The sequence below is a fragment of the Salvelinus namaycush genome, chromosome 13 (genome assembly GCF_016432855.1).
Source record: "Salvelinus namaycush isolate Seneca chromosome 13, SaNama_1.0, whole genome shotgun sequence".
In the NCBI taxonomy this organism is placed as follows: domain Eukaryota; kingdom Metazoa; phylum Chordata; class Actinopteri; order Salmoniformes; family Salmonidae; genus Salvelinus; species Salvelinus namaycush.
Window position 1 is genome coordinate 11,128,774 of NC_052319.1, and position 23,391 is coordinate 11,152,164.

The following is a 23,391-nucleotide window of genomic DNA, read 5'->3' on the forward strand; positions in this document are numbered from 1 at the left end:
CGATACTGGATAAATGGTCTAGTCCTGCTTCATAACTGGGTTGACGATCTGCTGCTACTCTGTGCTGTACTCCACTCAATATTTATTTTTGGCGTAACTACACTGCTTGTAATGACTATATGCTGTCTTCTTATGCATGTACCACCTAATAGGATTTTGTTTTATTTTGTGTATGTGTGAGTTAAGTTTTGTTTTGTCCTCTAAATTGGCCATCCCCATTCAACAGTACAATGAATGTCATTGTTTGTATTGCTGTCTTTTTTATTTAATTTTTATTTGAAAATAATAAATATATTATATATATATTTTTTTAACTATAGTTTTGGCAAGTCGGTTAGGACATCTTCTTTGTGCATGACACAAGTAATTTTTCCAACAATTGTTCACAGACAGATTATTCCACGTATAATTCACTGTATCACAATTCCAATGGGTCAGAGGTTTACATACACTAAGTTGACTGTGCCTTTAAACAGCTTGGAAAATTCCAGAAACTGATGTCATGGCTTTAGAAGCTTCTGATTGGCAAATTGACATAATTTTTGTCAATTGGAGGTGTACCTGTGGATGTATTTCAAGGCCTACCTTCAAACTCAGTGCCTCTTTGCTTGACATCAATGGAAAATTAAAAGAAATCAGCCAAGACCTCAGAGAAAAAATTGTAGACCTCCAAAAGTCTGGTTCATCCTTGGGAGCAATTTCCTAACGCCTGTAGGTACCACGTTCATCTGTACAAACAATAGTACGCAAGTGTAAACACCATAGGACCACGCAACCGTCATACCGCTCAGGAAGGAGACGCGTTCTGTCTTCTAGAGATGAACATACTTTGGTGAGAAAAAGGCAAATAAATCCCAGAACCACAGCAAAGGACCTTGTGAAGATGCTGGAGGAAACAGGCACAAAGTATCTATATCCACAGTAAAACGAGTCCTATATCGACATAACCTAAAAGGCCGCTTAGCAAGGAAGAAGCCACTGCTCCAAAACTGCCATAAAAAAGACAGACTACGGTTTGCAACTGCACATGGGGACAAAGATCGTACTTTTTGCAGAAATGTCCTCTGGTCTGATTAAACAAAAATAGAACTGTTTGGCCATAATGACCATCGTTATGTTTGGAGGAAAAAGGGGGAGGCTTGCAAGCCGAAGAACACCATCCCAACTGTGAAGCACAGGGGTGGCAGCATCATGTTGTGGGGGTGCTTTGCTGCAGGAGGGACCAGTGCACTTCACAAAATAGACGGCATCATGAGGGAGGACAATGGAGGCCTACAAACCTGACTCAGTTACACAAGCTCTGTCAGGACGAATGGGCCAAAATTCACCCAACTTATTGTGGGAAGCTTGTGGAAGGCTACCCAAAACTTTTTACCCAAGTTAAACAGTTTAAAGGCAATGCTTCCAAATACTAATTGAGTGTATGTAAACTTCTGCCCCACTGGGAATGTGATGAGAGAAATAAAAGCTGAAATAAATCATTCTCTCTACTATTATTCTGACATTTCACATTCTTAGGATCACCACTTTATTATAAGTGACCTGAAACAGGGAATTCTTACAAGGATTAAATGTCAGGAATTGTGAAAAACTGAGTTTAAATGTATTTGGCTAAGGTGTATGTAAACTTCTGACTTCAGCTGTATTTGTTGAATATTGCCTTTGCGGTACAAGAAGGAAGCAAATATGGCCAGTGAAGAGTTAATTAACAACTTTATTGATACTGCCTTAAAAGAATGTCAACGACTTGTTTCCTAAAGCGACACTTTCAGGAAATTTGACAGGAATAAAATAGCTTTGTTGTGTTGTAAATCTCAGCCAGCCAGACACACACTCCTTCCTCTCATATTTGTGGACAGCACAGCATTGGTTGTGTTTTGGAGCTGGGATGTGCGTGAATCATAGTGGAACTCGTGGACTGGGTATGTAAAAAAGGGTTGCTCATTGTCATTTCCTCCTTTCATAACATACTGTAGGCTTCCAGTGTGAAGGGCAGACATTGTGCACAATGCCTGAGACAGCTTCCACCCATTCTTCCATACCTGCTCCTTCACTTCCTCTTCCAGGGTTTAGGATTGTGTTGTTCACTTCTCATTGTTTTAGTGAGCTTTGAATTCAGAACAGCCTATTTCCTCTTTCTGTATAAATGGCCAGTAATAAAATGGCCATCATCTTTAACCTGTCAAATGTAGGCTGGAAATGATCATTTGCCCAATCTCCCACAAATAAAAACTCATTTCATAGAGGCATTCTTTATCTGACAAACTGTTATTGGCAAAGTGTCTATTTTCTCAGATGACTGAAAGGTCATAGACAGCCCGGTGTGAATTTCGACTGTCGCTATGACAACAGCGGTGGGGGAAATTTAGAGGAATCATTCATGTAGAATCAGTGGATGAAAAGACTGGCGATGGCCGTTATCAGGAGAGCAGTAAATAAGAAACTGACCACAGGCTGCACGGGAAGTCATGCTGAAGGTTGCTCTCTTCATTGTCTGACATCTCACAGAGTACAAAGCAGCTCCACACTCAAACATGCCTGTGTGTCGATGGCACCAGCCCCGAAGGCAATCAGGAAAACAATCCCACTTCCGTTATATATATATAGTCCAGCGTCTCGGATGACCGTCTTATAGATGGCCCCATTAAGCACATGTCAGCCTTTGCCATTGTGCAGGTGAGACTTTCCTTTCTTACCCTCAACCTGTGTGTGGTGAACTCCATTAAGGGAGACCAGTGAAAAGGCTACAACATGATAACTTGAACCCATCTGGTATCCACTTTTTGCGAGCTGAAAGGATACTTTTCTATTGGGTCATAGGATCATAGAATTTGAGGATCGTCCCTTAGATTAAGCTTGTCTTACACCAAAGGTGACTACTAGGCCTACTTATAAGGTGATATGGGCGATGTACAGCAGGTGAGGCAATTCTGCACATCATTTCCTAAAAGGTCATTAATTGCAGTTCAAACACGGATTAGACATGCCCAGAACCTCTTACATGTTTACAATTAGGCCTAAGCCTGATATTTTTAATTATTGGAGAATGTGTAGTCTATAGGTCTATGTAGGCCTATGTGTGTCAATGTGATTGACAATTCCCAGTACCTCCAGCCTCCAGCCTATATATTTGACTGGTGGTGGTCCCTGGGAATCTCTACCATACGCCTAGTGGTGGCTGTGGCTCTGGGAATGGTGCTTGCTTTGCGGTGCCTCAGAACAAATGTGAAAATTGAGTGTCTACCCCTCAATTCAGTGTGTCCACAAAGGCCTGACAGCCACAGTATTTCTTTGGCAGTGCTGCTCTGATAGAGGCCCTTTCCAGGGGCTTTGACCAAAGAAGATAATATCCCAACTTCTAAATGTTATGGGTTGGTTGGTAGTCAATTGGCTTATCAAACTGAGGGTTAGATCAATTTTAGTGCCTAGCCGTCCTGTATGTTGTAGGCCTATGCTCTGCTCTTTAGTTTTTCTTAAAGGTCACAATTCTTTTCCACCTAAAGCTTATCGTTTTTTAATGTTGATTTTGTCCCTTTGTTCTTATAAGAGGCACATGTTGATTTCATTAACTCCTATAGATCATATGTCACAGGGAGATTTAAAGACAGGGAATATAGCCTAGCCTATATATATCCTAACTCTTGCTCTCTACCTTTAACTTTAAGCCCAGTCTGCCCTTCAATAGAACTCTGGATGCCTCAGAAATTCACCCAAAATGTAGGCCTAATGGCAATCAAGCTTAGAGCAAAGTTAGCATCTAGGATTAGGAGTAGTAGTGTTTCTCTCCTCTACATCAATTAGCGTTAGCGTGGTCCACCTGGCTCTGAACTTGGCCACAGTACAAATGAATGTGTGGGATACAGTGATTGTAAACATGTGCAGCCCTTGACCCACGAGCCACTGCGGCCCCTCATGATGAGTTCCGTTTTTTTTGTGGCCCCCACCCCATCAAATTTTCCGATCCCTGGTCTATTAGGAGATATTCAGGCTAATCAATGAAAGATAGAATTAAAATGACAGAACTTAAAGTGAAATTTAAAAAATTCAGATTCAGAGTGTTGAATAGTCACATGTACAGAGATGCAAGTGTGATTGCAGGGTACAATGAAAATCTTAGGCTCAGAGCTCCAACATGCAGGACTAAGGGATATAAAAAAAAATGAAATGGTCATAAAAATAAATAAATAGCACTATATACACTGAACAAAAATTTAAATGCATCATGCAACAATTTCAAAGAGTTACAGTTCATATAAGGAACTTGACTGGCAATACAGATATGCATCTGTTGTTCACAAATACCTTAAAAAAAGGTAGGGGTGTGGATCAGAAAACCAGTCAGTATCTGGTGTGACCACCAGATTATATGTGACCACGCATGATTTAAATAGGGTATTTCTGTTTTTTTGTTTTTTTTATACATTTGTTAACAGTGTTTTTGTATTGTCATTATGTGGTATTGTGTGTATATTGATGAGGGGAAAAAAATATTTCATCGATTTTAGAAAAAGGCTGTAACGTAAATAAAATTTAAAAAATGGGGTCTGATACTTTCTGAATGCACTGAATCTATATACATACACTAAATTACCAAAAGTATGTGGACACCTGCTTGTCAAACATCTCATTACAAAATCATGGGTATTCATTTGAAATTGGTCGCCCCCTTTGCTGCTATAACAGCCTCCACTCTTCTGTGAAGGCTTTCCACTAGATGTTGAAACATTGCTGTGGGGACTTGCTTCCATTCAGCCGCAAGATCATTAGTGAGTTTGGGCACTGATGTTGGGCGATTAGGCCTGGCTCGCAGTCGGTGTTCCAATTCATCCCCAAGGTGTTTGGAAGTCGGTAGTGAGTGTTGCAACCGAGGACAGATAATTTTTTCACGCTACGTGCTCCGTGTGCTTGTGTGGCCTACCACTTCACGGCTGAGCCCCTGTTGCTCCTAGACGTTCCCACTTTACAATACAAGCACATACAGTTGACTTTGGCAGCTCTAGCAGGGCAGAAATTTGACGAACTGATTTGTAGGAAAGGTGGCATCCTATGACGGGGCCAGGTTGAAATTCACTGAGCATTATGTGTTTTAATCAAATAAACCATATGCACTGAGCTTGTCTGATGTAAGCACTGAGCTTGTCTGATGGTTTACACCAATCGATTGGTCGAAAGAACAGATGACTCTTGGTCGACCAAGATTTTTTAAAGTCGGGGACAGCCCTAGTTGTTTTGCTCCAGGACGCCCACATGCCTCAAAAGACTTGTCTGAAGGTGAAAAAATGTATGGAAGTATATATTGAGACTGTTAAATTCCCAAAATAAGGGGCTAAATATATGTAACAAAAAAAATAAACAATAGTTTCCTCATCTTTCTTATATCTCTCAGAGCAAACATCCTTTAGATTTTTGCTAATAGCTGCTAATAGCAGTAATAAAACAAATTATTTAACCTTTATTTAACTAGGCAAATCAGTTGAGAACAAATTCTTATTTACAAAGACGGCCTACACCGGCCAAACCCGGACGACGCTGGGCCAATTGTGCGTCGCCCTATGGGACTCCCAATCACGGCCAGTTGCGATACAGCCTGGAATCAAACCAGGGTGTCTGTAGTGACGCCTCCAGCACTGATATGCTGGAGTGAAAATTATACCTGGTATGACCTTAATACAATTCCATATAGCTTAGTAGAACCCCTGTGTCACGTTCTTCGTCCTCCTCGTCTGAGGAGGAGTAGGAGATATCGGACCAATACGCAGCGTGGTGAGTATTCATATTTATTTAGAATACTTTCAATAAAGAAAAAAAACAATAAACTGACAAAATAAACGAAGCCGCAACAGTCCCGAAATAGTGAACACTAAACACAGGAACACACGAACAGGAACAATCACCCACAACCCACAATACAAAACAGGCTACCTAAATATGGTTCCCAATCAGAGACGACGACTAACACCTGCCTCTGATTGAGAACCATATCAGGCCAAACACATAGAAACAGACAAACTAGACATACAACATAGAATGCCCACTCAGATCACACCCTGACCAAACAAAACATAGAAACATACAACGCAAACTATGGTCAGGGCGTGACACCCTGCCCCGTCTTTGACAGGGTTTAGACTAGAGGTCGACCGATTATGATTTTTCAACGCCGATACCGATTATTGGAGGACCAAAAAAGGTCTAATTAATCGTCCGGTTTTTATTTATTTATTTGTAATAATGACAATTACAACAATACTGAATGAACACTTATTTTAACTTAATATAATACATCAATAAAAATCAATTTAGCCTCAAATAAATAATGAAACATGCTCAATTTGGTTTAAATAATGCAAAAACAAAGTGTTGGAGAAGAAAGTAAAAGTGCAATATGTGCCATGTAAAAAAGCTAACGTTTAAGTTCCTTGCTCAGAACATGAGAACATATGAAAGCTGGTGGTTCCTTTTAACATGAGACTTCAATATTCCAAGGTAAGAGGTTTTAGGTTGTAGTTAATATAGTATTTATAGGACTTTTTCTCTCTATACCATTTGTATTCCATATACCTTTGACTATTGGATGTTCTTATAGGCACTTTAGCATTGCCAGTGTAACAGTATAGCTTCCGTCCCTCTCCTCGCTCCTACCTGGGCTCGGACGAGGAACACATCGACAACAGCCACCCTCGAAGCAGCGTTACCCATGCAGAGCAAGGGGAACAACTACTCCAAGTCTCAGAGCGAGTGACGTTTGAAACGCTATTAGCGCGCACCCCGCTAACTAGCTAGCCATTTCACATCGGTTACACCAGCCTAATCTCGGGAGTTGATAGGCTTGAAGTCATAAACAGCGCAATACTTGAAGCACAGTGAAGAGCTGCTGGCAAAACGCACGAAAGTGCTGTTTGAATGAATGCTTACGAGCCTGCTGCTGCCTACCATCGCTCAGTCAGACTGCTCTATTCAATATCAAATCATAGACTTAATTATACCATAATAACACACAGAAATACGAGCCTTTGGTCATTAATATGGTCGAATCCGGAAACTATCATTTCGAAAACAAAACGTTTATTATTATCGCATATACTCTGACTCTGTGTGCAATGAACGCAAGAGAAGTGACACAATTTCACCTGGTTAATATTGCCTGCTAACCTGGATTTCTTTTAGCTAAATATGCAGGTTTAAAAATATATACTTCTGTGTATTGATTTTAAGAAAGGCATTGATGTTTATGGTTAGGTACACGTTGGAGCAACGACAGTCCTTTTTCCGTGAATGCGCACCGCATCGATTATATGCAACGCAGGACACGCTAGATAAACTAGTAATATCATCAACCATGTGTAGTTAACTAGTGATTATGATTGATTGATTGATTGTTTTTTATAAGATAAGTATAATGCTAGCTAGCAACTTACCTTGGCTTCTTACTGCATTCGCGTAACAGGCAGGCTCCTCGTGGAGTGCAATGAGAGGCAGGTCGTTAGAGCATTGGACTAGTTAACTGTAAGGTTGCAAGATTGAATCCCCGAGCTGACAAGGTAAAAATCTGTCGTTCTGCCCCTGAACAAGGCAGTTAACCCACCGTTCCTAGGCCGTCATTGAAAATAAGAATGTGTTCTTAACTGACTTGCCTAGTTAAATAAAGGTGTAAAAAAAAAAATAATAATAATAAAAAACATATTTTAAAAAATCGGCCAAATCGGTGTCCAAAAATACCGATTTCCGATTGTTATGAAAACTTGAAATCGGCCATTCCGATTAATCGGTCGACCTCTAGTTTAGACTGTTACCTGTTTTAATAGGCTACTCTCTGGGTGTAGTCAGACTGAAGGTGATGGACCTTCATTATAATTCAATGAATAGGCTAGTCATGAATGTGTATTTTGAAGGTGAGTGTTGTGTGTGCTTTTCTTGGCCTCACTGATCCTCTGTCTTTTGTTTTAGTGTTCTGACGTTGTACAGTTTGTTTGTCTAGACAGATTTAGGCTAGTCCCAGTATATTCCCACCCAATATGCTTTCAGATGGATAATGCAGTTCAATTGTGCCTTAGAAAAATATTGAGTGAAAAGGCTTGTTATGCCTGTTTTGAAGAAGCTGTGTGGTACAGATCCAGCAAGGTAACTGTCGTGCCCCCCCATCTTTCATCATTCACCCCCATTAGCCTGTCAAAAGAGGGCTAGTGCACATCATCTCAACTGAGGGCTTGGATCGATGTGTCTCGGAAGGCCTCCCTGCTAATGAAAAACAATATTTTTTTCCTCCACATCTCCAGGAGCCAGTGGAGATCTAAGTGGAGCCCCTGGGCCCCTGGGCCCCAGGATAGCTTACTGATGGCCCACATTCTGGCTTCTTGCAGCCTATGTCCTGTGTGCAAAAAGACGGCCATATTTGGCAGGGCCTCCGCTCTCCATCTCCATGGTGAATAATGTGCTGGTTCTATAAGTAGAGTGCCAAATTCAGCACAATGTATTCAGCTATTAGGAAGTGAAGAGTGAAGAAAAACAATATATGAGGTGTTGACAAAATCAGGGTGGTTAATAGTTTGGGCTCTAATTTGGGGCTGCATTGTACTGTGAATGCGAGAAAATGGCCAACCAGAACAGTAACACGCCTGTTTTTTAAAGTAATAGATGTTTGAATCGCAGAACATAAATCACAACAAAATGCAATTCACCAAGGTTCTTTTACCTAGCTATATTACTTCAAGTTACCAGCATGCACTGTATTCTGAAAGTATTCAGACCCCTTCCCTTTTCTCATCAATCTACACATAATATCCCATACAGACAAAGTGAAAACAGGTTTTTCAGAAATGTTTGCAAATCTATTAAAAATATAAACAGAAATACCTTATTTACATAAGTATTCAGACCCTTTGCTATGAGACTCGAAATTGACCTCCGGTGCATCCTGTTTCCATTAATCATCCTTGAGATGTTTCTACAACTTGATTGGAGTGCACCTGTGCTAAATTCAATTGATTGGACAAGATTTGGAAAGGCACCTGTCTATATAAGGTCCAACAGTTGACAGTGCATGTCTGAGCAAAAACCAAGCCATGAGGTTGAAGGAATTGTCTGTAGAGCTCCAAGACAGGATTGTGTCGAGGCACAGATCTGGATAAGGGTACCAAAACATTTCTGCAGCATTGAAGGTCCCCAAGAACACAGTGGGCTCCATCATTCTTGAATGGAAGAAGTTTGGAACCACCAAGACCCTTCCTAGAGCTGGCCACCCGGCCAAACTGAGCAATCTTGGAAGAAAGGCCTTGGTCAGGGAGGTAATCAAGAACCCAATGGTCACTCTGACAGAGCTCCAGAGATCCTCTGTGAAGATGGGAAACCTTCCAGAAGGACAACCATCTCTGCAGAACTCCACCAATCAGACCTTTATGGTAGAGTTGCCAGATGGAAGCCACCTCAGTAAAAGGCACATGACAGCCCTCTTGTAGTTTGCCAAAAGGCACCTAAAGGACTCTCAGACCATTAGAAACAAGATTCTCTGGTCTGATGAAACCAAGATTGAACTTTTTGGCCTGAATGCCAAGCGTTAAGTCTGGAGGAAACCTGGCACCAACTCTACTGTGAAGCCTGGTGGTGGCAGCATCATGCTGTGGGGATGTTTTCCAGCGGCAGGGAATGGGAGACTAGTCAGGATCGAGGGAAAGATGAATGGAGCAAAGTACAGAGAGATCCTTGATGAAACCTGCTCCGGAGCGCTCAAGACCTCAGACTGGGGCAAAGATTCACCTTCCAACAGGACAACAACCCCAAGCATACAGCCAAGACAATGCAGGAGTGGCTTCGGGACAAGTCTCTGAATGTCCTTGAGTGGCCCAGCCCGAGCCCGGGCTTGAACCTGACCAAACATCTCTGGAGAGACCTGAAAATAGCTGTGCTGTGACGCTCCCCATCCAACCTGACAGAGCTTGAGAGGATCTCCAGAGAAGAATGGGAGAAACTTTCCAAATACACGTGTGCCAAGCTTGTAGCGTCATACCCAAGAAGACTCGAGGCTGTATTCGCTGCCAAAGGTGCTTCAAATAGTACTGAGTAAAGGGTCTGAATACTTATGTAAATGTTATATTTCTGTTTCAATTTTTTTATAAATTTGCAAAAAATGTAAAAACCTGTTTTTGCTTTGTCATTATGGGGGATTGTGTGTAGATTGATGATATGTTTTTGATTTGTATTAATTTTAGAATAAGGCTTTAATGTAACAAAATGTGGAAAAGTGAAGGGGTCTGAATGCTTTCCAAATGCACTGTACGTGCCACTAGACTATGATTCTAAAGATTCAGTGAATATATCCAAATGTTAGACATTTCGTGAAAAGTGAGCGAGAAGGCCCAAGTTCAGCAGCATCAATTTAGATGTGGAATGTGGAGAATCTGACAAACTATTTTCCTGCAAAACAAGATAGCAGACCTTGCCCGTTCCATTTAATTATTAGATCATTCTTTCTGTGGTCGGCCCTCTAGAGATGACCTGCCGGATTGGGAGCGCTGTGGGAAAAATCTCAGAGGAGTGTCAGGAGAAGAGTGTATGAAATGCAGGATGCGTTATCATCAGCGTGTAAAGTTTCTGTAGACTCGCTCACTCACTCTCTGCCTGTTCTGCTCTCTCTCTGAGTGTCAAAATGTTGTGTTTTTGCAGGGGGAGAGTGAGAGGATTCCAAGAATCAGACCATGTTCAAGGCAGTGCTGAAGAAGAACAGAGACGGAGGGAAGGGGAGCAAGAAGGAACCAGGTTTGTTGAGTTATGACTGAACTGCTGCAACCACGACATGGTCACTTTGACCATTGGGCAGCAACATGTTTCCCTCAGGATAGCTTATTTCACACATAGACCTGTCTCAACCTGTCTCCATTATTTGTCTGGTTTTATGGCCATCTATGAATTGTTTAGACCTACTTTTTTATTCAGAATGACAAAGGATTATTGGAAGTTCAATGGCAATATCAAAGGGTTTGTCATAATAGGCCTACATAGTAATTTTACGCCTCAAGTTAGGAGATAGAAATATGCACATAGAGTTGAGAAGAAAGCACAAAAAATATGGCTCATTTCATCGCTGTTCATAAACATTTCATCATCTGAGCCAACATTTGTAGTGAGCAAGCAGTTCGAACATACACTATATGGTCATAAACTGGTGCCACTGTCACTGTCATTGACCATTTGTCTTTGAGTCATTTGCTTGAGGCTCAGGGTATAGGCGTAGTGCGTACACACACACACACACACACACACACACACACACACACACACACACACACACACACACACACACACACACACACACACACACACACACACACACACAGACAGACATGTATAAGCACCATGGCTCCATGTTTTCAGTATTTATAAACAGTCTTTATTGGCTGTAAGTAACCAATACCACAGTCTCTGTTTCAACATGAAAAAGGTTGGACTAGAAAGGGGGCTAGGGTAATGAACAGTTAGGCCTTATCATTGCTGTGAGAACAACGCTGGAGGATTTTGAACTGGTATACTATTTGACACCACTGTTATTGTCAGTTTGACATCCCCATCAGGATTCAGGTGTTGTTCTGGCTCGCCCATGTAACCTTTTGGATTATCAACCATTTTCCATTATAAGGGGGGATTCATTTTTTTGTGTGAGTCACTCAGCAGTGCTAATTCATTTCTGACTCACCTCTAGCAAACATAGACCAGGATCTATCTTTTTATAAACATGACATAGGCTAATACGAGGCTATGTTCTCTGGTCTAGACTCTCCTACTATAGGAAGGAACAGTTGGAGCTACGTAGCATAATAGGTACTATATAGCAGTACAGTAGTTAAGTATCTTCTGCTCATGTTTGCCTTGTCCAGGGGCTGTTTCATACAGTTGAGTCAATTTTCTCTTCTTTTTACGGGATCTCCTTGAGATCAGGCTGCGGCTTGCCTCTGTTAATATAACAGTCGACAAACTGTGAATACAAATAGACACTGGCTATCTTCCTTCAGTGTCAGGTTACACCTCTCACATCTCTCCCACACCCTCTCTCAGGATGCGTCCCAAACGGTACCCTATTCCCTATGTAGGGACCCTGGTCTAAAGTAATGCACTATATAGAGAATTTGGGACACCCCCGTATGACAGTAAGAGCCACAGTTCAGGACTGTATGAGGAATGTAACTGCAGGCCCTTACTCTGAACACATATCCGTTGACTTGGGATCTTATACTGTACGGCAGGGTGGCCCGGGTGTGATTTTTATTTGGCTCCCCAAGTTTTCTGAGCAAAGAATATAATATAATTATTATTATTTTTTATGACATTTTATTGTTGGACATAAAATACTATATAAACACCAGCAAATCAGCTCCAATTGATTTTCCTTTTGGAGATCTGTTCCAAAGTATTCCCATGCACAATAGACAGATACGTGATAGTATACAAATGTAATCAAGGTTTGAAATTATTATGTTTTAGTCAAATTTTATATCTGTTTTGCAGTCTACAAATTATTTGTAATTATGTTTCGGTCCCCTGACTATCTGCTCAAGAAACAATCGTCCCGCGTTTGAATCTAGTTGATGATCTCTGCTGTAGAGGCAATGAATCACAGAGCTGTACAGTAGTCTCCCGCAAGGGGCAAGGGTTACTATGATACTGTTCATTCTAGTTTACTATCTTGAATAGCGATGTTGAAAGGCAATGTAATGTTTTCAGTAAAGGTGTTGAAACTTGTCTAACATGTTATGAATCAATCTCTGATTATCAGACTTTCATTGTGTGTCAGCCCAGTCAGTCACAACTAGGGTTGCAAAGGGTCGGAAACTTTCCGGTAAGTTTCCGGAATGTTTCGAAGATTTTCCATTGGAAGTTAAGCCTGGGAATTTGGGGAATTTAGCTTAAATTCCTCCAAAAAGTTAGCTTATAACTGAATCTTTTTTTGTGGGATACACATAAGACAATTCTAGGTCTTGTGGCATATTTTGGTTAAACTATCCCCAATTCAATGGAATTGCAACCCTCTGCATGCACAGTGCATTCTTCCATCACATGTGCAGTGCACTCTTCCATCACATGTACAGCTGATTCTCAAGATCTTGCACACTAATGAGATGCTATTGAGCCCACACTACTACACTGTCTGAGCCAAGGACTACATGCTTTCTGGTAAGATTTGATTAGAATACTGGGTGGGGTGAATATATTTTATGTGACGTACATTATATTTTGTTAACTAGTAAATAGTAGCCTACAGCAAAGTGTATTTAAATCATTTCTAACGTGTTAACAATTTCTGCTAGTTAGTTTTTTCTACCATGTAGGTTTTAGCTTGCTTGAGCCTGCTAACTGAGGAGTGTTAATTCACCTGATTCCATACATGTTTCTTTTTAAACATTTATCTGACAAAGGAGTTGTTTAATATAACTGCTTAACTATATATCTGTACATGGAATTGTATTTATTTCTTTTTACTCATTTTTTACAGGAGAATGTCACGGGCACTATCTGATATGTGGAGACATTTCACTGCAGCTAATGTAGAAGGAAAAGCTGTGTACATTTGCAAATACTGTGCCAAATCATATGTGAAGAATGCAACAAAGATGCAGAATCATCTGGCCAGGTGCATAAAGTTCCCTTAGCGCTCACACCAAGCAACTTCTGACAAAAGTCCCTCTACTTCTATTCGAGGTGAAAATTATGAATCAGACACCTTATCAATTCAACAGCTCATGGTCATCCTGGAATCAGAAGTTTTTGTTGACTCAATAGAGGAATGTAGTCAGATAAATGCTGATGAATGTCTTGCTCGAGCTGTGTATGTAACTGCTTCACCTCTGATGCTCACAGGCAATGTGTATTGGAAGAGATTTCCGAATGTTCTTCACCCAGCATACACCCCTCCAACCAGACATGCTTTATCTACTCATTCGCTGGATGCAGAGTTCAACAGAGTTCAAGTGAAGGTCAAGCAAATCATAGAGAAAGCAGACTGTATTGCAATCATCTCTGATGGCTGGTCGAATGTTCGTGGGCAAGGAATAATTAACTACATCATCTCCACCCCTCAACCAGTATTCTACAAGAGCACAGACACAAGGGACAACAGACACACCGGTCTCTACATTGCAGATGAGCTGAAGGCAGTCATCAATGACCTTGGACCACAGAAGGTATTTGCACTGGTGACAGACAATGCTGCAAACATGAAGGCTGCATGGTCTAAAGTGGAGGAGTCCTACCCTCACATCACACCCATTGGCTGTGCTGCTCATGCATTGAATCTGCTCCTCAAGGTTATCATGGCACTGAAAACAATGGATACACTTTACAACAGAGCCAAGGAAATGATTGGGTATGTGAATGGTCATCAAGTTATAGCAGCAATCTACCTCACCAAGCAAAGTGAGAAGAATAAGAGCACCACATTGAAGCTTCCCAGCAACACCCGTTGGGTGGTGTTGTCATCATGTTTGACAGTCTCCTGGAGGGGAAGGAGTCTCTCCAAGAAATGGTCATATCACAGTCTGCCGATATGGACAGCCCCATCAAGAGGATCCTCCTGGATGATGTATTTTAGGAGAGAGTGGTAAGTAGCCTGAAACTCCTGAAACCTATAGCAGAAGCCATTGCAAGGATTGAGAGAGACAATGCCATCCTGTCTGATGTTCAGACTCTGCTTGCAGATGTAAGAGAATAAATCCGTACTGCCCTGCCCACTTCACTGTTGCTCCAAGCAGAGGAAACTTCAGTTCTGAAGTACATCAAAAAGCGTGAAGACTTCTGCCTGAAGCCCATACACGCTGCAGCGTACATGTCGGACCCCAAGTATGCTGGCAAGAGCATCCTGTCTGGTGCAGAGATCAACAAGGCCTATGGTGTCATCACTACTGTGTGTCGCCACCTTGGCCTGGATGAGGGCAAGGTTCTTGGCAGTCTGGCGAAGTACACTTCCAAGCAACGGCTTTGGGATGAATATGCAATATGGCAGTCGTGCCAACATATCTTATCAGCCACCTGGTGGAAGGGACTTTGTGGATCTGAGGCTATTTCCCCTGTTGCTTCCATCATCCTCCAAATCACACCAACATCAGCCACCTCAGAGTGCAACTGGTCCTTGTTTGGGAACACACACACCAAAGCATGCAACAGGCTGACCAATACAATGGTTGAAAAATTGGTGTCCATCCGGGAAATTTTTGGGCTTTTTGAGCCTGACAACGAGCCTTCCTCAAGAAGGTTGGAAAGTGACTGAAGATTTAGGCCTCAGAGTCTGATGTTCAAGAGGTGGACATTGAGGAGGTCTAGGGAGAAGACATGGATGCCTGAGAGGAAGACAACCAAAGCTTTAGTTTCTAGACTGTCATTTTACAGATGTATGTTGAAAACGTTTTTGGGAGATGTGATGGATCATTAGAGATCATTCAATATTCCCTTTTGTTGTTCAGTGAGATCATTTATTTTATTTCTATTGGAAGGATTTAATCATTTGCAATTATGTCTACTTATGATAAGGTAAAATGTTTATATTTCTGACTCCATATGATATGGTAAATATATCCAATGAAAAAAACATCTACATTTAAATGGTATTAATATTAATTTGCATATATTTTCATTAATTCCCATATATTCCTGTTAATTCCCATATATTCCCGTTAATTCCAACGGAAAGTTTCCACCTCTGAATATTCCCCAAAATTTGCAACCCTAGTCACATTCAGAGGCTGTCACGGCCGTTGAATGAAGAGGACCAAAACGCAGTGTGGTGAGCGTACATATTCCTTTTTATTAGGATGACGCGAACAAAAACAATAAACAATACAAAACAACCGTGAAGCTTAAGGGCTATGTGCCACAAACAACTTCCCACACTGAAAGGAGGGAAAAGGGCTACCTAAGTATGGTTCCCAATCAGAGACAACGATAGACAGCTGTCCCTGATTGAGAACCATACCCGGCCAAAACATAGAAATACAAAATCATAGAAAACAAAAACATAGAATGCCCACCCCAAATCACACCCTGACCAAACCAAATAGAGACATAAAAAGGCTCTCTAAGGTCAGAGCGTGACAGAGGCGAACACACACAGGACTGCTTGCAGTAGCTGAGCTGTTGGATGTAAATGACGGGAATAAGCTACATCACCATTTTCCCCAGCTCTTTCCCCAGTTAGATGCTATCCATCAAGCAAAAGAAGGTCTCTCTCTCTTTCCCATGCTGGGACAATAAAAGTCAGCCACTCCTCTCCTCTATTCAGGGCAGGAAAGATGAGCTGCCTCAGCCTTTGATTACTTGGTGGCAGTCATTAGTGGTGGTCATTCGGTCACTCTGTTGTCCTTATAGATGGGGTCACTCACTAAAGCCAGCAGGACCTCCGGCAGTAGGTAGATATAGAAAAAACAAATGGTCATTTACAGTATATATATCAGCATCTTTTGAAGTGACTATCAGAGGAATTCCAATTCCAATTGTTTCAATCTGTAAATCAAGAATTGGACATTCATTGGCATGAAAGAGTGGGAGCAACAAAAAGGCTTTGGTTTTAGATATTCAATTATGACTCTGTAAATAAATGTTACATTTGCGTAACAAACGGGAAACCAGGTATTTGATACTTCTTTATTTCCCCTGAAAAGATACATTTGTTTGTAAAGTCAGCGCTCATCTAGGGGGGGCCTGGAATAAGGTTAGTAACACAGTAGTCCTGGAAACGGTCATACTAATCAGAACGGGTACACTGCAGAATATCAAGTGCTCTCCGTGCCTCGATTGTAACATATTGCACATAAAATATTAAATGAACCGTCTGTTCTGGTGTGAATAAAGATTGTATTATGCTTCCAAATGGTATTGGACAGAGAAATAATGCTTAAATCTACCATCTGGTCCGATACAGGAGTCAAAATTCCCTTTTAATTTGTGAAAATGTGATTGTTTCCTCATGGCACATTCAAATCTGACTATTGCACAAAGATTAGCTTTTATATCAGAATTGGATATGACTGGATATTGGATATTGCTTACTGCTGTGTTTGGAATTGTTTCAGATATTGGATATCACTTACTGCTTACTGCTGTGTTTGGAATTGTTTCGCGCACCCCCTCCCTCCCTCCCCAGTTTGACACAGTTTAATTAATTCCTTCTTCATTTGACTCATCAAATCTATTTGTATTCGTTTTGGATGGGTCACAACAGCCACCATTGAGACAGCATTAACCAGTAGAGCATTTCTGAAGAAAACATGACAGAGACCAGCAAAAATTCAAGTGACCCCCCCCTTCCCTGTAAAGAGAATGGGAGCAATAAATGCTTTACAAAAGCATATCAAAAGTCCACGGAGACATGTCATGGAAATTAGTGGCAGGAAAAATCTTTATAATTGTATAATTACATGATAGCTGGGCATATGTTCCTCATAACACGGTAGCTGTGGCCTGGAGGCAACTTTAAAGGAGTCAGGGAAACTTGGCCCCCGTGCCAGACGGAGCGCTGTCATTAGGCTGCCTCTAGGAGCCCCGCATTGCCAGGGTCCACAAACACACCATTTGCTAATTCACTCCTCCCTCCTTTACTCCTACCACTTCTCCACCTCATCCAAATCTGCTGTACGGAACTGGCCTTTTTAATCCCTTCTAAGTACACTTTTTTTTTATGGCCCGGCATTCCGGAAGTGGGATACTGGTTAGCTTTGGCCTCTGGACTTTGATGTGAACACTGTATTTAAAAAGGTCACATTGCCAGTAGGCCTCACTGACGTTTATGGATTTGAGGCTCAAGGCACCGGGAGCTCAGTGGATTATGTAGTTGTAAAATTAAACTTGTCTGGATTAATTGGTATTCTCTTTGAGGATATATGCTGATTTTATGGAGGGTTCCTCCTGTTAACCTCTTAACAGCTAGGAGGTGCAGTCGGCAGGGTGCACAGCAGCAACCATAAGGGCACAATATGGGTTTTTAAAGGAGAACTGTTGAAGAAGCACTTAGGAAATTGGTATGGCCAGCATTGAAACATGACATTGACATTTCACTTTAGCTTCTCCTGCCAAATCAATTTGTCCTTGAGACATTTTCAGAGTTAGAGTATTCCTATCTGTGTGACAACCTGTAAAATAGGCCTACATGCCTTTCGTCTGTCATTAATTATTGGCAAGGGGCTTTCAACTACGTCTAAAGATACGTAGTGGCCCATATTTGAAAGTCCTAACTCTGATGCATTGAAGGTGTTATGTGTTTTATGAGTTGGAGATGGAGCGAAGCTGAACTGCGGGCCCTATCTCGTCCCTCTGGCAGACTGGAACCACATGAAGAGAGTCTAATGTTTCAGTGTACTGTCTTCCCTCTGAGATTTAGCACTCTGTCTTTGGGGAGCGCTACAGCTACATACCTACATCTCTTCAGCGTTTCGTTCCTCACAGCAGGACCCTCAAGCTCTATTCCTCTGATGTCTCACTTCCCAGCGCAGAGACCGCTTACTTTCTAGAGTAAAGTTTTACCTTTACCTTCCAACTGTTCTGTCTGGGGAGTACTACTCTCACATCCCACCAGTTCCCTCTCTCTCAATGTAGTGATCAGAGCCCAGAGCCCAGGTCAACTGACTGTGATGCCTCAGGCTGTGTGGGCTGGACTCATCCCTCTTGTGGCTCCCAGCTCTAGATATAGCTCTATCTGCTGAGCTGGAGGAGACAGCCAGCTGCCAGACAGAGCTGTCTGTTTTGGCCAGTGTTAATCACACTAGCATGTCCTTGCCTTGTACTCTCTGGGGCGGCTAGGCTAAACTGCCTCAGCTACTCCTCACCACTGACTCCCTTGCCCGCTACCAGTTGGCAGGAGCCCTACGAGCTCGGCTACACTCCAACACACCGGACAGCTAGTCAGAGGAAAGTAAGAGTCAGTACAGAGTGGGCCCAAGCACACTGCCCTGGCTGCGCTAACCACTAGTCTGAAAAGCGGAGACAGTATCCACAGCAAACTGAGCTTTTTCATTCAATAATGTCGGCTACAGGTGGTGAACCTAGCCCTACACGTACCCAATTTGCTGACTCGTCTTTGTCAGCAGTTGTGGGGCAATCTTACTTCACTAGGCCTACCTATACAGTGTAACAATCTTATATTTGTTATATTTTACTGTACTACATAGCAGGGTTGGGGGCAATTCCATTTAAATTCCAGTCAATTCAGGAATTACACTGAAATTCCAATTCACTTCAATGCTTTTCAATTAGGACATTTTGGAATTGGAATTCGGTTTACTTTCTGAATTAAAATTGAGTTGACCCCAACCCTGCTACATAGTATGTTATCATGCCATTGTAATTCGAAGTAAATGTGTTATATAATTATGACGTTATCCTGTTTGATAGGCTAAGTCACGTCTTGCTCATGTGGAGGACTAAACATGTCTTACTCCCACTGATATGTTCAATTGCATGGACCATCTATCTATACTATGGCTCAGTTGATGATAACGCCTTGCACATTTACAGATTCCCAAGCAATTGGAATGCACTTCATTGATGTTCCTGTCATCTCATCAGATTTGGCATAGCATCCAGCCAGAGACTGAGGAACATGGCCGCCGACCTTTCCTTCAAAGAGCTCCCACAGCAGGTGGTGGTTTTGCTCTTCAGACCAAAATCCAATTGATGTAAACCACATTTAATTGAGAGGCTTACGCAAAAAGTAAACTGGGACAAGAATGTACCACTTTATTACTTCTGCTTCTCAACATTTTTATTTTCTTAAGCACATTGTTCTTTAATAAGAGCAATGTTCAATCAGGACTTTGAGCTCCAAAAGGCAGGTTGTCCCATGTCATTTATCTCTCAGGAAATTAAAGATTAAACAAATATAACAATTCTGACAAACACTAATGTGTACGCATGTGTGTACGTGTGCACGGCCATTACGGGGGGTGTTAGGGTTGCAAAGCTAATTGTAAGTTACCAACGTTACCAGAATCTTCAGTAATTTTGGTAATTAACAGAATCTATGGCAATCTATCGTAACTTTGGTAATTTATACTTGAATAACTTTACTTTTTCAAAAATGTATATATAGTATTAATTTATTATATCTGTGTCTATATTGTCAATGAGTTTCTAGTTGATAGACCGTATGGTTCAAAAGAAAAATAATTAATTAATTTAAAAAGTATTTAATCAATGCCATTATTTTTTATTAACTATGCATCTCTTCCAACTATTGACTTTTTTCATAACTGCCACCAGTTTGACGCCAAAACATTGACAACAAATAAATATTGACAGTAAAATAAATACAAGTTTGTAAAAAAATATATATAAAGGATATTTCATGCAGAAAACCTCATATTAAACACCTAATGGTATTCACTAAATTGATGGTTTATATTTAGGATTTTTTTTACAGCTTTGTCATTCTATTTAAAAAATGTTTGCATCTTATTAAATTATTTCATGTATTTTACATGTGATAAAGTCACAGAGGGCTAGATTATTACAGACACCTGTGATAATCTGAAGTACTCAAAAGGGCCACTAGATGTCTTGTGATATATTACATAAATCCTTGAAAGATGCTGAAATTCTGGTTGTTTACTGGTAAACTTAGAAAGTTTCCAGTAATATACCCTCCTTTTGCAACCCTAGTGGTGGTGGTAAGATGTAGGCCTCCACGTTGTTCTCTCAGCTGTGAGGGTGGCTGGTACAGGCTGTCTCGACAGAGCTTCTGTGTGTTTGGGACATCGGAGGGTATGCCTAATTTGGTGATGGAGGGGCAGACAAAAGAGGAAAACACATGGCTGTCACTCAGGGCTGTTGTCATTGTAGTGTTCTGCTGTCCAATTTTGTCTCGGCCAACGCGCTGAACATTCACAATATTGCAGTGATTAGGCCTAAAAATGTATTATTCAAGTCAAACATTCCCCTGTAGTGTGAGAGAGATTCTGTATGTGTGAGGATTTCACTTGAAAAGACATTGCAGAGATTCCTGCAGCTTTTCATATTTCTCTCCCCTCTTAAGACTCTGCATGATACATTTTCACTTCGCTATGGAAAACCTTCCCCAATAAACAGCAACAGCAGTTGTTTATGGACAGAACCGTTTTGCTGATTAAGCATGTTTGTCACAACTAGGCCTAAATTATTCTGTGAAAAGTGAATCATAGTTTTAGTGGCTGCATACAAGGGCCATTCTTTGAGTGGTTGAAATGCTAGCGAGCACATTGTGTCCATAATTGTCTCCATACTATTGACATTTAAACATCATGTTTTATGCTGTTGTTGCTGCCTAGTTAATGTAGCCATAGTGAGCTTAGCCATGTATTTTCCTAAATTTCTGTCAGGGAATACATTTATTGGCCTGTATTCATATAGTGTGAGTGCTGACCTGTCCATGTAATCTTATTCATTATGCAATAGGAAAAACTGACCTGTCCATGTAATCTTATTCATTATGCAATAGGAAAAACTGGTCCTAGATCAGCACTCCTACTCTGAGACACTTTGTGACTATGGGACATTGGAACCAATGGAGCTCCTCAGTTATCCTTTTTAGATAAAACTATTCTAAATATATCACCAAATAACTGATTAAAACACACTGTTTTGCAATAACGGTCTACAGTAGCTTCAACAGCACTCTAGGGTAGCACCATGGTGTAGCCGGAGGACAGCTATTTTCCATTCTCCTCTGGGTACATTGGCTTCCATACTAAACCTAGGAGGCTCGTGATTCTCACCCCTTCCATAGACTTACACAGTAGTTATGACAACTTTCCGGAGGACGTCCTCCATCCTATCAAAGCTCTTGCAGTATAAATTAACGTCTTGTCCATCCAATCAAAGGATCAGAGAATGAATCTAGTACTGAAAGCATAAGCTACAGCTAGCTAGCACTGCAGTTCATAAAGTGTGGTGAGTAGTTGACACAATGAGAGAGAAAGACAATAGTTAAACAGTTTTGAACAAATTAATTTATTCAAAAATGGAGATGTAGCAGAGAGCGAGAGAGCTAGCTATATGTTGTTGTATTTTTTTATTCTTTGTATTTTTGGTATTTTATTAGGATCCCCATTAGGTGTTGCAAAAGTAGCAGCTACTCTTCCTGGGGTCCACACAGAACATGAAACATAATACAGAATGACATAATACAGAACATCATTAGACAAGAATAGCTCAAGGACAGAACTACAGTTGAAGTCGGAAGTTTACATACTTAGGTTGGAGTCATTAAAACTCGTTTTTCAACCACTCCACAAATTTCTTGTTAACAAACTAAAGCTTTTTCAAGTAGGTTAGGACATCTAGTTTGTGCATGAGACAAGTCATTTTCCCAAAAATTGCTTACAGACAGATTATTGCACTTATAATTCACTGTATCACAATTCCAGTGGGTCAGACGTTTACATACATTAAGTTGACTGTGCCTTTAAACAGCTTGGAAAATTCCAGAAAATGATGTCATGGCTTTAGAAGCTTCTGATAGGCTAATTGACATCATTTGAGTCAATTGGAGGTGTACCTGTGGATGTATTTCAAGGCCTACCTTCAAACTCAGTGCCTCTTTGCTTGACATCATGGGAAAATCAAAAGAAATCAGCCAAGACCTCAGAAAATAAATTGTAGACCTCCACAAGTCTGGTTCATCCTTGGGAGCAATTTACAAATGCCTGAAGGTACCACGTTCATCTGTACAAACAATAGTGCGCAAGTGTAAACCCCATGGGACCACGCAGCCGTCATACCGCTCAGGAAGGAGACGCGTTCTGTCTCCTAGAGATGAACGTACTTTGGTGCGAAAAGTACAAATCAATCCCAGAACAACAGCAAAGGACCTTGTGAAGATGCTGGAGAAAACCGGTACAAAAGTATCTATATCCACAGTAAAACGAGTCCTATATCGACATAACTTGAAAGACCACTCAGCAAGGGAAGAAGCCACTGCTCCAAAACCACCATAAAAAAGCCAGACTACGCAACTGCACATGGGGACAAAGATCATACTTTTTGGAGAAATGTCCCCTGGTCTGAGGAAACAAAAATAGAACTGTTTGGCCTTAATGACCATCGTTATGTTTAGAGGAAAAAGGGGGAGGCTTGCAAGCCGAAGAACACCATCCCAACCGTGAAGCACAGGGGTGGCAGCATCATGTTGTGGGGGTGCTTTGCTGCAGGAGGGACTGGTGCACTTCACAAAATTGATGGCATCATGAGCGGAAATAAATCTGAAAGCTGAAATAAATCATCCTCTCTACTATTATTCTGACATTTCACATTCTTAAAATAAAGTGGTGATCCTATCTGACCTACGACAGCAAATTTTTACTAGGATTCAATGTCAGGAATTGTGAAAAACTGAGTTTAAATGTATTTGGCTAAGGTGTATGTAAACTTCCAACTTCAACTGTACAT

At 41.1% G+C, this 23,391-nt stretch overlaps 1 protein-coding gene across 1 annotated transcript in view; it reads left to right on the forward strand.

The window, feature by feature from the left end:
• Positions 1-23,391, forward strand: part of LOC120058233 (protein TANC1-like) — a 279,176-nt gene that overhangs the window by 41,612 nt on the left and 214,173 nt on the right. The window contains exon 2 of the mRNA XM_039006740.1: positions 10,660-10,752. Within this exon, the coding sequence (XP_038862668.1) occupies positions 10,692-10,752 (61 nt within the window). The 5' untranslated portion in view covers positions 10,660-10,691. The remainder of the gene's footprint in view (positions 1-10,659; positions 10,753-23,391) is intronic.